This window comes from Mustelus asterias, chromosome 1 (genome assembly GCF_964213995.1).
Source record: "Mustelus asterias chromosome 1, sMusAst1.hap1.1, whole genome shotgun sequence".
Lineage (NCBI taxonomy): Eukaryota > Metazoa > Chordata > Chondrichthyes > Carcharhiniformes > Triakidae > Mustelus > Mustelus asterias.
The window spans coordinates 131,500,720-131,515,697 of NC_135801.1; the positions used below are offsets into that span (position 1 = coordinate 131,500,720).

Consider the following 14,978-nt stretch of genomic DNA (forward strand, 5'->3'; position numbering starts at 1 on the left):
CACAGACCTCCAGCCAGAAAAAGACCCTTCGACTGTTACCCTCTGTCTCCTGTGGCCAAGCCAGTTTTCTACCCATCTAGCCACCTCTCCTTGTATCCCATGAGCCTTAACCTTCTTAACCAACCTGCCATGAGGGACTTTGTCAAATGCCTTACTGAAATCCATATAGACGACATCCACGGCCCTTCCTTCATCAACCGTTTTTGTCACTTCCTCAAAACACTCCACCAAATTTGTAAGGCACGACCTGCCTCTTACAAAACCATGCTGTCTGTCACTAATGAGATTGTTCCGTTCTAAATGCGCATACATCCTGTCTCTAAGAATCCTCGCCAACAACTTCCCTACCACAGATGTCAAGCTCACTGGCCTATAATTACCCGGGTTATCCCTGCTACCCTTCTTAAATAACGGTACCACATTCGCTATCCTCCAATCCTCAGGGACCTCACCTGTGTCCAATGAAGAGACAAAAGATTTCTGCCAGAGGCCCAGCAATTACATCTCTTGTCTCCCTGAGCAGTCTAGGATAGATGCCAGCAGGCCCTGGGGATTTGTCAGTTTTAATGTTACCTAAAAAACCTAACACTTCCTCCCTTGTAATGGAGATTCTCTCTAACAGGTCAACACCTCCCTTTGAGACACTCTCAGTCAACAAGTCCCCCTCCTTTGTGAATACCGATGCAAAGTATTCATTTAGGATCTCCCCTATTCCCTTGGGTTCTAAGCATAATTCTGCTCCTTTGTCCCTGTGAGGTCTGACTTTTTCCCTGACAACACTTTTGTTCCGAATATATGAATAAAATGCCTTGGGGTTCTCCTTAATCCTATCTGCCAAGAACATTTCGTGACCTCTTTTTGCCCTTCTAACTCCCCATTTGCGTTCTTTCCTACTCTCTCTGTATTCCTCCAGAGCTGCATCTGTTTTCAGCTGCCTGAACCTAACATACGCCTCCCTTTTCTTTTTGATCAGATCCTCAATTTCCCTGGTTATCCACGGCTCTCGAATCCTACCTTTCCTATCCTTCCTTTTTACAGGCACATGCCTGTCCTGCAGCCTTATCAACTGTTCCTTAAAAGACTCCCACATGCCAGACGTGGACTTACCCCCAAACAGCCTCTCCCAACCAACAGCCACCAATTCCTGCCTAATCCGGCTATAGTTAGCCTTCCGCCAATTTAGCACCCTACCCTTAGGACAACACTCATCCTTGTCCATTACTATCCTAAAGTTAACAGAGTTGTGGTCACTATTTGCCACATGTCCCCCTACCGAAACTTTGACGACCTGACCGGGCTCATTTCCCAGAACTAGATCCAGTTATAGCCCTGTGATCCTGCCTTTCCCCCGTAAGTTTATTCATTCATTCATGGGACATGGGCGTCACTGGGTGGCCGGCATTTATTGTCATCCGTAGTTGCCCTTGGAGGGCAGTTGAGAGCCATTCACATTGCTGTGGCTCTGGAGTCACATGTAGGCCAGACCAGGTAAGGATGGCAGATTTCCTTCCCTAAAGGACATTAGTGAACTAGATGGGTTTTTCCAAATTCCAAGATGACGCCAGAATGAGGCGACTTCATATAATCATAGAAACCCTACAGTGCAGAAAGAGGCCATTTGGCCCATCGAGTCTGCACCGACCACAATCCCACCCAGGCCCTACCCCCATATCCCTACATATTTACCCGCTAATCCCTCTAACCTACACACCTCAGGACACTAAGGGGCAATTTTAGCATGGCCAATCAACCTAACCTGCACATCTTTGGACTGTGGGAGGAAACCGGAGCACCCGGAGGAAACCCACGCAGACACGAGGAGAATGTGCAAACTCCACACAGACAGTGACCCAAGCCAGGAATCGAACCCAGGTCCCTGGAGCTGTGAAGCAGCAGTGTTAACCACTGTGCTACCGTGCCACCCCTTCTTGCAAGCTGTGCCCAGCATACCTTCTAATTCTACCTTTTACTCTCGTTCTATGCTCCTAAAACTTCATTCTAACTTTTTTACACCCTAGCTATGACTAACACTACATTCTGCACCCTCTTGTTTCCTTCTCTATGAACAGTATGTTTTGTCTGTATAGCGCGCAAGAAACAATACTTTTCACTATGTTAATACATGCGACAATAAATGAAATCAAAGGCAATTGGCAGTGGTTTCGTGGTCATCAGTAGATTCTTAATTCCAGATTTTTTTTATTGAATTCAAGTTCCACCATCTGCTGTGGTGGGATTCGAACCCCAGTCCCCAGAACAGTAGCTGAGTTTCTGGATTAATGGTCTAACAATAATACCACTAGGCCATCGCCTCCTCCCCAAACCCTTGATCCCTTTAGCCCCAAGAGCTATAATCACACAATGTTTTGGCCTCAACTACTTTCAGTGGTAGTGAATCCCACAGATTCACCACTCTCTGATGAAGAAATTCTCCTTGCCTCAGTCCCTTATCCTCACACTGAGCCCTCGCTCTGAACTCCCCCACCATTGGGAACATTCTTTTTGAATCTACCCTATTTAATCCTGTTAGATCCATCAGAGCAGACAAAACTCAGGTTAACAACTCCCCTTTGCCAGTGGAGCCCTATTGAATTGTCAATCTTGTGCTGAAATCCTGGAGTGGGTTGTTAACCCTTTTACTGAGGCCACAATACTGTCAATAAGTCAAGGCTGCCACAACAGACTTATGCAACTTAAAAAGAATATTGCAACAAACATATGAATTTCTTCAGCCCTTTCATAAACTGCTCAATGGAATTTCTTTATAACTGTTTCAGCTTCTAAAATGGATGAACCCCCCCCCCCGCCCCCAGCCTGCCTTTATCTTGAACTTGTGCACCTTTGTAAGTGTCATTTCTGCCCTGGGAAAAAGCTTCCAACCGTTCACCCTATCTGTACCCCTCATTTTATAAACTTCTATCAGGTCGCCTTTCAGCCTCTGTCTTTCCAGAGAGAACAATACCAATTTGTTCAATCTCTCCTCATAGCTAATACCCTCCATATCAGGCAACATCCTGGTAAACCTTTTCTGTACTCTCTCCAAAGCCTCCATGTCATTCTGGTAGTGTGGTGACCAGAATTGGACGCAGTATTCCAAATGTGGCCTAACCAACGTTTTATATAACTAACATAGTTTGCCAACTTTTATACTCGATGCCGTATCTGATGAAGGCAAGCATGCCAAATGCTTTCTTCACCTTTTCCACTTGTGCTGCCACTTTTAAGGATCTGTGGACTGTACTCCCAGATCTCTGTCTATGCACTTGATGGTTCTGCTACTTACTTCATAGCTCCCATCTGAATTGGATCTACCAGAATGCATCACCTCGCATTTGTCCGGATTAAATTCCATCTGCCATTTCTCTGTCCAATTTTCCAGCCTATCTATATCCTGCTGTATCCTCTGACAATCTTCATCACTATCCGCAACTCCACCAATCTTCGTATCATCCACAAACATGCTAATCAGGCCAGCTACGTTTCCTTCCAAGTTATTTTTATATATAAAAAACAAACGGCAAAGGTCCCAGCACTGATCCCTGCACAACACCACTGGTTACTGACCTCCGTTCAGAAAAACACCCTTTCCTCTGTCATCTATGGCCAACTAGTTCTGAATCCATCTAGCTAGTTCACTCCTGATTCCGTGTGATTTAATCTTTTGCACCAGCCTGCCATTAGGGACCTTGTCAAATGCTTTACTAAAGTCCTTGTAGACAATATCCACAGCCCTTCCCTCATCAATCATTTTTGTCACCTCCTCAAAAAACTCAATTAAATTAGTGAGACATGACCTCCCTCGTACAAAACCAGACTGTCTGTTACTAACGAGACCATTCAGTTCCAAATGTGTATAGATCCTATCTTGAAAAATCTTCTCCAACAATTTCACAATCACCGATGTCAAGCTCACTGGCCTATAATTACCCGAGTTATCCTTGCTGCCCTTCTTAAATAACAGCACAACATTGGCTATCCTCCAAACCTCTGGGACTCACCAGTGGCAAACGAGGAAACATAGAATCCTGCAGTGCAAAAGGAGGCCATTTGGCCCATCGAGTCTGCACCGACCACAATCCCACCCAGCCCTATCCCCATGCATTTACCCTAGCTAGTCCCCCGACACTAAGGGGCAATCCACCTAACCCTCGCATCTTTGGACTGTGGGAGGAAACCGGAGCACCCGGAAGAAACCCACGCAGATACGGGGAGAATGTGCAAACGCACACAGACAGTGAGCCAAGCTGGGAATCGAACCCAGGTGCTGAGAGGCAGCAGTGCTAACCACTGTGCCGCCCCAAAGGAAACAAAGTGCAGTAAGCCAGGAGGCTCAAGCGGAGGCCATTTAGCGGGCTCCCTGCCGGGCACCACAGCCTCCGCGAGTCTGAGCACAAGATTTCTGGCGCCATCAGCTGCGTGCCAGAAATCGGCGCGGCACTGCCTAATATATTCAAAACCAAATTTAAATATCATTTCAATCCCATTAGCGGGCCTGGGACTGAAATCTCCAGGCCTGCTAGCGTCTCCCCCACTGCCAGGAGTGGTTCACTCCAGCAGGGTTTAGTGTAGCTCCCCACTTGCTAGGAGCTGGCGGCTGTGAAGGGGAGGCCATCAAGGCCCCGCAGAGAGCTGGGACCAGGGTGGGGCTGTCCCATGAGCAGTGCCAGCCTGGGCCCCCGGCACTGCCCAAGGGGCAATGTGCCAATACCCAGGGTACATCTTGGCACTGCCCATTGAGAATCCCTAGTGGGGTCAAGGCCTCGGGCAATCTCTGGGGGGGTCCCGCTGCCACTCTGCACTTTGTTTTGTGACAGGGAGGGAGGCCTGTGATTGGGGTGGTGGGAGGGGCGGGGTCAGGAGATTGGGGTGGGGGGGTGGTTTGTGGGGCTGGCCAGTGATCAAGCTGGCTAGCAATCGGGAGGCCAACAGACGGGCCACTGCACATGCGCATGATAGGTGCATGTGCAATGGCCCCCTCAACACTATGCTGCCGGCCTCTCCAGCGGGAATAGACCCTGCCCAAGCTTTTTGGACTGATTCACACTAGTGCACTCAGCAGTGCACAAAGTGTGGGAGATTCATTTTGAAATTCTCGCAAAAAGAAACCAGCATGATTTACTTCAGTTTTTACATGAATTCGACGTGTAGAGTTTTTTTGGGAGAATTGCCCCCATAGTCTGATTTGTACTGATCAGTGTTAAAAAAGCGAGTTGTTCCAAAGCAATGTTGTTGCCTGCATTAACCCAGTTTTACTGTTTAAAACTGAAAATTTATGACACTATTGGATGGGTTGCATGGAAGTATTAGAGTGGTTTCTGAAAGTAAACCATTTGCAGGAATAAATGACTTGCCTTTCCTCGAAGTTACTTTGCTGTCCCAAAAGTGATGTTTTATAAAGAAAATTGAGAGATTGCAGGCAAGTTCAGTAAAACAATGAAGGATTGAATATATTTTTCAAGTAACACGTTTTATAATAAAGCTCTTGCAAATTCTGTATTCAGCTCGTTGTATTTTTTTACTTGGTTCAGCAAATACTGTAATGCTTAACTGATTGCAATGAGGTGGAAAACCTGTCGCCCTCTGCATAAGAGAAGTTCAGATGAAAGAGTAGTGTAAGGATATTTGTGGTGGCAATATATATGGTTGTTCCTTGACTCTGCTGTACCAATTATGCAATCCATTCAAGAGAACAGAGTCCATAATGTTGAATGTGAAGTGTTATGACAATTACCACACAAGTAAAACCATGTCTTATCCTTCAGCAGTTGTGCAGAAAATAAGTTTCTAGATGTCTAACCAGCAGAGACATGCTGGGCCAAATGACGACCTCCTGCACCATAAACATTTCTATGCAATCTCACTGAGTGGTAACTGATGCCATCCCAACTGCCATGTTCTCAGCATTTCCAAACTGTGTATTGAAATATTGGTCAGAATTTGCCAGAACAGGCAAATCCTGTCAGGTCCTTCACCTTTCCACTCCATTTTTTTGCTCTGTAAATTATTGGAAGTGCGAACTGCTAATGAGGCACTTCGGACCTTGGTGACAACAGGATCAACAGTGTGTCTCCTTTAAAAAGAATTGAGAGAGAAACCGAGAAATGATGGAGATGGCAATAGGCAAAGTTGGAGTCAAATTGGAAAGAATGTTAATATTGGATTCAGAGTAAGGGAAAAAGAAAAGTAAGAAAATAATTAAAGCACTTAAAACATGAAACATTTACACCTTGATCTTCAAGTTACTACCTCCACGGTTTGAATTGTTCCCTTTCTGGGACAGAGAGATTGGGTGGGATTTAGTACGGAACCCGCTGCATGTTTCATGGTGGTAGGCGGCAGCCGGATTGGCAAGCGGTAGATCTTTTTCAGCCATTGTCAGCAGGGCTTCCTGTTGAAAGAACCCCTTGCCACCAGGGAACCCACAACGGGAGTGCCCTGTCAGCGGGACTAGAAGATCCCACCAGCATGAACAGCCAGAAAGTTCCAGCAATTGAATGGCATTGCAAGAACATAAATTTTGTAACTAAAAAGAATACTTGTTCTGTTGTTGACTTGCTGATAGTCTTGTTTTGCATTAATGCCAATTTTCTGCCCATTGGTTTCACTTGCCTTTACACATTATGTGCATCTCTTCAATTGTTTTAGTTTTTACTTGATTGGTGTTTCGCAAATTGTTTCTAATTCTTACTGTATAATTTCCAGGTATTGTTGTTGATGCAAAATATCAAGAGCTCCAGCTGAATTCATTAACAGGAAATACTTTGTATGTAGTACGTGTCATGGCATCAACAGTGAAAGGAGGCACAAACAGCTCTGAAGTTAATTTCACCACTTTAAATTTTGGTGAGTTATTAACTAGGTAATTTTCTCTCATCCACAAGTCAAATATGTTACTGAATAATCAGTGGAAACTTACATTCTTATGGCAACATAACTGAGGCAGCAATTCTTTTCATAGATAGAAATTGCTAGTTTGTGGGAACAGTTTAAACTGGGATTTCTGTTTTTGTAATTATCTGTCAAAGCTGAAATTGGTTTATTATTGGATTAGAGCGGCGTTGTCAAACTCGCATTATATGGTGGGTATGATATGATATCCTGTTAGTTTGCCAAAAGGTATTTGAACACACGAGGGTTTTGCTCTATTTTATGGGTGTAATATTGGTGCACTGTATACCCAAAATAAGGGTTGAAATGCAAATTTAGAGTGAACCTCAAGTGGCGATGAGATCGCAAGCAAGGAGTTGATAGTTGAGCTGGAGATAACCTTGGGTCTATTGGCTATGGCTCTCTGTTCTGAGAGAAAAGCAGTCAGCTTCTGGCTCCTATTCCAACACAATCCAATACAATCTTCCCACTCTTTTTTTTCTTCCTGTACTTCTGATCCTGCTTTTTGCCACCACTTAAGCAGGTGGCTTGCAGAGGGTGAGAAGTGCTCCTGCAACACAACATTTGAAAGGCATAGTTCTCCCAGACTGTAATATCCAAGATACTTGTATCTCATTCTGGCAGACTCTGCAACTCTAAGCACAGTATACCATAGGTTGAATAGAACTGTTCAAGGTTAACACATGGAAGGGCTTGAATGTAGAACTGTTGCTTTTGTTGTAACATTGACAGGCTTTTCAAACCTACGTTTGGTTTCATTTGACTTCTGCTGTCAGATTTTCCTCAACGTTTCTATTTTAATGCTGCCAAAATCTTGTACTGTGTAACCTGTTTATCAAGGTTTTGCAATTTTGAATATTAGGTAGGTAAATTATTGGTGCAATTGAAACTGAAAGGGAAAGGTGCTCTGGTGATTTTCATCTCGGGGCAGCTGAGAACAAAGGTGGACCAACTCAAAGAATTCTGGAAGGGCGTTAACACTAACTATGCAGTTAAGAACATGGTGAGAACCGAAATGATGTCTCTCAATAAAACTTGCACGGTGTTTGGAGAAAATTGTGTCCTGGCGCTCTCTATGATTCCTAAGGCGTTACGGACACTGTAGAAGATAGGCGAAGAACTCAACATGGGCATTGCACCAAAGAATGTTGATAAATTGCTGGCATCACATTTTGAAGAATTAACCAATGAGGACCTCATTGAATAGAACAGCAAAAAAGAGACAGAAGAAGAAGATGCACCAGCTATTGAAGAGATTTCTCATAAAATCATAACAGCCTATGTGTTGGCTGAGGCATTTCAACATTTGTTGAAAATTTGTTGAAACACAAAGTCTAGGGTAATAAAATGGCGTCACACATGAAAGATGTTTGGGAAGCAGTACCACAGAGACATTTAAATCTGCACAGAGGAAAAAGATTAATCCAGTAGAGTACTTGTGAAGTACCTCATTGTTCCTCAGGATATATCTTGGTCCTGGTCTGCAGTGTTGTTTCTTTTTTAACTTCTGAAATATTAGGTCATGATATCAAGCAGTGAATATGTATCTCCATCATATAGAAACCCACCCGTTGCTTTCTTAGTCATGCATATGTGTACCACAATTTAAAAATGCTTCTATTTTATTTGATATTGCTTCTATAGGGACATTTTAAAATTTCTTTTAAGAAAATCTAAAACAGTCTTAAGTGATCAATGTATTCTCCACACTTCAAAATTGAGGCCTCATGTTGGCACAAATGCTGCCTATAATGACAATTATTTTTGATTTACTGCAAAGCTTTCCATTAGTTGTAATGTTAATCCCATTTTTCTTTTTTTTGCAGCAAAAGGTGAAATTGAGGCAATTGTAGTGCCTATTTGTCTGAGTTTCCTTTTGATCACTGTGGTGACTATACTACTGTGCTTCAACAAAAGACATCTGTGAGTATAATTTATTTTGAGTTAGCAATGTCATTTGCAGATCCTTAATCTATTGCAAAGTATGCCAACAACTTATCTTGTATAGCACCTTAAATGTAATGAAACATCAGTACTTCACAGGAGCATTATAAGTTATAAACTTGGAGCCAAGTCAGGATTGATTAAATCAGATCACCAAAAGCTTGGTCAAAGAGTTTTAAGAAGTCTTTTAAAGAATGAAAGCTAGATAGAGACCTGTTTCAGTACCTTTTTCAGTGCAGGTTGAGCATTAGAACCAAGCAGCCTGTCTTTTTCCCATGCCATTATCCCACCCATTGTGCCCACCTTTGATCTAGAGCAAGTCCCTGTCATACTTATTGCGGTGTCCTGCAGTGATGTTCAGTAATTAAGTACGTACGTAAGGGAACACACAAATCCCTATAGAGCCAATGGGAGTTGGGGAGAAAAAAGTGAAATGGTATCACACAGTTTAAAAACACCACATATGCAAGAAGCAAATAATGAAAAACGAGGAGTGGCACAAAAGATTGGCAAGTGGCAAAGGGCAGGAGAAGCAGTTACAGGGAGAGAAAACTAGAGATTTTTTTGTTGTTGCACAATAACAAACACTGTTGTTGGGCATAATGCTTCAGTGAGCCATGTTGGGCAATATACACTGGTTTAATTTCAAAAATCTTTTTACAGGATTAAGAAATATGTTTGGCCTAACGTTCCAGATCCTGCAAATAGCAGGGTTGTTGAATGGTCACCTAGCACTGCAAATCTCATTCAGGTATGGTTTTTCATCTATGACTGTAAAACTAATGGCTCTGGAACACCATTTAAGAGATGCTGAAAAGCAATGCAATCTCTGTCTACTGTAGCTATGTTAGATAATAGTGCCAAAGTACAGTTAGGTTTATTTTTTAATTTGTTATTTATACTTAAGTTTCTTGTTCATGTTTCCTTTCCCATGCACGTGTTCTAATTTCAGCAGAGTTTAAAATGGATCCCAGTTTATTTGTGCTCCAATGACCAGTTTTTTTAAGATCATGTAAAGACTTAAACAGCATTATTCGGTCACCGCAGTGGAGCAACCAAATCAAATTGTCGATAACTTTGGACCAACTACAATAGTCCAAATGAGCTGGTGCTTAAAATGGTGTAACTTGATTATGTGGGTCCTGATTAATAGGTAATTTATCTAATTTGTTATTGAACTTTGGGCAAAATTCCATGTTTACCTATATAACAAGTTACTATATTTCAAAAAGTAAATAATTAGCTATGAAGTGCTTGTGGGACATCCTCAGAATATGAAAGGTATGTAAAATGCAATTTTGCTGTTTCATACCTGAGTGCTACTGAGATTAGATTTTGTTGACGACAGTGAGTTTGTACTGACTGGTCCTTAACTTGATAAGGATTTTTAATTTGTGTTGCATAACTTTAATGTATTTAGATTATACATATGTCACTTTTAATCACAACAAGTAACTATTTTCAACAGGACAACCTCGGCCCAAAGGAACCCATGAATCCAGATGGCTCTATTTCTGATGTTATAATAATAGAAGCTGATGCAGATGGTGAGAAATATCTATCTAATGAGGATGAAATAAAGCAATTGACATCCTTAAAGAAGGAGAAGAGTACATCAGAAGAGCACAGTAGTGGTATTGGAGGTTCCTCGTGCATGTCTTCCCCTCGACAAAGTGTTTCAGATAGTGATAGTGAGTCTGCACAGAATACTACAAGCACAGTCCAGTATTCAACTGTATTAGTGAATGACACTGGTTATAGGTGTCAGCAACCGTCAGCACAGGCATTTACAAGATCAGAATCAACCCAGCCATTATTAGAAAATGAAGAAAAGGCTGATGAACATACATATGGCAATTTTGGAAGCTGCAGCACAGAAGTAAAAAGACAGTATTTTAAACAGAATGCTGGCATTGAGGAGAGAAATTTGAGTGTGCCACATTCAAATGAAGTTCTGAGTGGTACGAATGAAGACTCACTCAGACAAAGTCAAATGGAAATTTCGGATCAGAGCTCAGCCTTGGAGGGATGCTGTACAAATAAGGAGGAGTTCCCAAGCAGTAATGATCAAACTGTTGTCAAACTGGAGTTTTTGGGATTTAGTGCAGGTCTGGAAACTGATCAGCAAAGTTACATGCCTCAAGCTGTGAAACATAACAGTTATATGCCTCAATCAAAATAAAATAAATCTACCCTTTTCCTTGTGCTTGAGGTGAAGAAGCTCCTCTTTCACTGGCTACGTGTCAATGTTTTTTTGCAGCTATCCCAAGTAGCCTAAAAAAAGCACTTGCAATTTGAGCATCTGTGGTACCACCTTGGCTTTCTAAGAAAATTGTATCCAAATACTGCTGTGAATGTTTTGTTTGCAAAATCGTGGACATCAATTTTTGGGGTTGAATCATTTTATTACTTTTTTTGACCATTTTGAAAATGCTGGCCTGGTGGAAAAATTCAACTTGGCCATGGAAACAAAACTAAATATTTACAAGACAGCCATTTACCAAAGAGTGTTGGACAGCAGACTGGATTTATCAAACTGTGGGACAAGAGAGGGAGGATATGTAAAATTAATGTAAATTTTTAAAATGCATACCATGTTGGATTTGTTTTGATGACGTTCCTACAGGATTAGGACAGTTAAGTATTAGACATTTCTGAATTCGCTTGGCCGTTCCTTTTTTTGTTAATACAAGTATTGAAATGCAATGTATTTATGTCAACCTTTTAAATTTTATTTGAAAAAAAAATGCTATATTATGAAGCCACTTCTTTTTCGTTGGAAGTGCTGCACTGTTCAGTGGGTTCATATACTTCTGCTTCATCCAACTGAACAGATTTGAAACCGGTAAAAAGCTCATTTGACTTGGAGGACACAAGATAAATCTAAGCACTCAAAAAAAAATTGCCTGGTCACCTTCTGTCATAACAGACTTTCAGTAATTATTGTGAATAAAATGTACCAACCTTGCTTGTTTAATCCCCTCAGTAAGAACTTTGTTATAATCTTTGAATAATTATTTTGATTTGAAAAATGAATCTCAGTGAAGGTAGCTAGCATCAGTTTAGATTTTAACACCTTTGAGAATTAGAGGTGGCAAAAGCACTACAACTATTTTTTGGCAATATATTAACCAGGTAAAGAGAAGGGAGAAGATATCAGATTTACACTACTGTAGCTATAATACCTTAAACAAAAACTATTTTTCTATTATGTACAGTGTTAAAGTATCTTTCACACTTTATTTGAGATGGGGGTAAGAATGTAAAGTATGTCCTGCATAAACCAAACAAGTACCTAAAATGTGAAGTGTAACACTGGAGCAGTGAGCTTTATGTTCAGTTCTCCTAAAACCGGATATGGCGGCATTTTGAGATCTCTTGCAACTATATTTGCAGATTTATGATGGCAAAACCATTACCTATATATACTGTATTGGATATTGTGGAAGATTTAGTAGTGAAGTTTGAATGTAGATTTTTCACAAACCGTTTTAAAGGATGTATGCCACTTAAATATTCATTATCAGTGTTGTGACACTTTAATCATGTTCTGAACAATTCTACTCTATTACATTTTCTCAATGCAAGCTATATCCAATCGCATTATCTGCTGAACTAACACTCGAAGGCATCTGCTTCAAGGCAAGGATTTTCAGTCATTAACTCTGCTAACATTTTATTCTGTGCATGTATGTTTAATGGTGATGATTGCAAACCTTGAGAAATTGATAATATGTTGCAAAATTTGAAAATAAGTGTACATGGCATTGCAATGTTCAAAGTTAATCTAGCTCTTTGAGCTTCATTATCCTAATGGTTAAAACTTTTTCCATTATTGAAGCGTAATGCTATTTTTTAAATAATCACACGATCAACTTTGAGCCAGGTAGTCTCTGATTCAAAAGTTAAAAGTGTCCTAATGACATTTTGTATCCAAGGCAACATTGTGGACAAAATTTAATCAAACCTAATTCTGGTTGCAATATTTAAAAAGAGGATTTTTAAAAAATAATTGCCATTATCTTTTATTTTACTATATGCCACTATTTTAATCTTGCTGGTATGTTATACAACCAAAATTACAGGGCTAATTCTGTGCAACTAGCTGTGTGAGTGTAAGCCCTTTGTGTTCTCATTACACTTGTTTATTCTTAAACCACATTTTGTTTTCATGAAGTCATTCCTGGAAAGCTAAAATTGTGGTTAGGGCTGTAATATTTGAGTTTTGCTAATTCTGCCTGAATCCAAAATAAAGCTTATTTTTCAAGTTTTGATTGTGCCTGCCCTTTTCATGGGTCACATTTTTGTTCCCTATACTTCCTACCTGAAGTTGAAATCATTGTTTTGGAGCTGACTGTTAGTCCATTCAGTTGTATTATAGGAAGGACTTGCAAGGTAACTTATGTACTGGGATTTTTGGATGAAAATTACATGTTACATGCACGTAATTGTAAGGAATTGTCTATACAAGACATTTTACCACCAGCAAATGGTCAAACATTCTATTAAGGTTTGTTTCTTATGCATAAAGCTTAACACACACTGGAATATTGTATTGCTGCTTAATTAAACTTTGTTCAATTCTTTCGAACCCAACATTTTTTAGGGGTAAAGTGGTTCATTTATTTCCTATAGACTGAGTATGATAATCAAGTTCCTGAAAAGCTTGCACTCTAATACCAAAGCATGTAGAATGTGAAAACATGATATTTTGAGGATAATGTATCCAGACTATTTGAGTGACTTATCAGGAATATTGAGACAATAAGTACATCATGTGCATAAATATATAGGTAGCTAGAAGTTGGAATTATTTATACTCATAGATAATAAATCAGACTCAAACTTTTGCATCTATAAAATTATCGATAATACAGCTTTTTAAATAGTCTTGTAATGAGCTTTTATTCATTATTTTTAAACTAAGTAGTTTTATGTAAGTCCGCTCTAGGACATATGCTCTCCAGCTCCATACATAATATTCTTCCTAACACTGCTATCCTTCATTTTGTTCCTTACCTTGCATCTAGAAATACTTAGTATCTAGTCCTGCCCCTTTTTTTTGGAGCCAAGTCTCCATTATCACCACAACATTATCATATTCTGTGTGTTCACACAATAAACCTAATTCAGGCCTTACTCGTTCCCTCTTACTCTGACCTTTATTTTGCATCAAGGAGCCCTAGGAACACTGGAGTCAGTGAGAATCGGGGGAAAATTCTCCACTGGTTAGAGTCATACCTACCATAAATGAAGATAGGTACAGTTGTTGGAATTCAATTATCTTAGTCCCAGGCTATCAGTACAGGAGTTCCTCAGGGTAGTGTTCCAGGCCAACTTCAGTCGCTTGATCAATGACTTCACTCCATCATAAGTCAAGAATGGGATGTTCAATGATAATTGCACAATATTCACCATTCACAACTCGTCATTCTAAAGCAGTCCATGCCCATACAAAGCAAGACCTGGACAACATTCAGGCTTGGGCTGATAAGTGGCAAGTAGCATTCATGGCACAAAAGTGCCAGACAATGGCCATCTCCAACAAAAGGGAACCAATCCATCACGCAAACCAGCCTCCCATCCATTGACTTTGTCTATGCTTCCTGCTGCCTCAGCAAAGCAGCCAGCATAATTAAGGAGCCCATGCACCCCGGACATTCTCTCTTCCACCTTCCGTCGGGAAAAAGGTACAAAAGTCTGAGGTCACATACCAACCGACTCAAGAACAACTTCTTCCCTGCTGCCATCAGACTTTTGAATGGACCTACCTTGCATTAAGTTGATCTGTCTCCACACCCTAGCTATGACTGTAACACTGCATTCTGCACTCTCTCCTTTCCTTCTCTATGAACGGTATACTTTGTGAAGTGCGCAAGAAACAATACTTTTCACTATGCTAATACATGTGACAATCAAATAAAAATTATCGCCAACCATCTCCCCTTGGCATCTAATGACATTACCATCGCTGAATCCCCCACTACCAATGTCCTGGGGGCTAACATTGACCAAAATCTGAACTGGACCAGCTATATAAATACTGTGGCTATAAGAGCAAGTCAGAAGTTGGGAGTTCTGCAAAAGATAACTCCCCTCCTGACTGCCCAAAGCGGAACCAGCATTCACGTGGCAGAGAAATCCTC

At 40.9% G+C, this 14,978-nt stretch overlaps 1 protein-coding gene across 9 annotated transcripts in view; it reads left to right on the top strand.

The window, feature by feature from the left end:
- il6st (interleukin 6 cytokine family signal transduce) overlaps positions 1-13,104 on the top strand; it is a 71,729-nt gene extending 58,625 nt beyond the window's left edge. For 8 of the 9 annotated variants that reach the window (XM_078218991.1, XM_078218983.1, XM_078218975.1 and 5 more), the window contains 4 exons: positions 6,703-6,843; positions 8,715-8,811; positions 9,496-9,583; positions 10,301-13,104. In XM_078218991.1, the coding sequence (XP_078075117.1) occupies positions 6,703-6,843; positions 8,715-8,811; positions 9,496-9,583; positions 10,301-11,014 (1,040 nt within the window). In that variant the 3' untranslated portion in view covers positions 11,015-13,104. The remainder of the gene's footprint in view (positions 1-6,702; positions 6,844-8,714; positions 8,812-9,495; positions 9,584-10,300) is intronic. The other variant, XR_013498559.1, reaches the window with a different exon arrangement.
- The last annotated feature ends 1,874 nt before the right edge of the window (positions 13,105-14,978 follow it).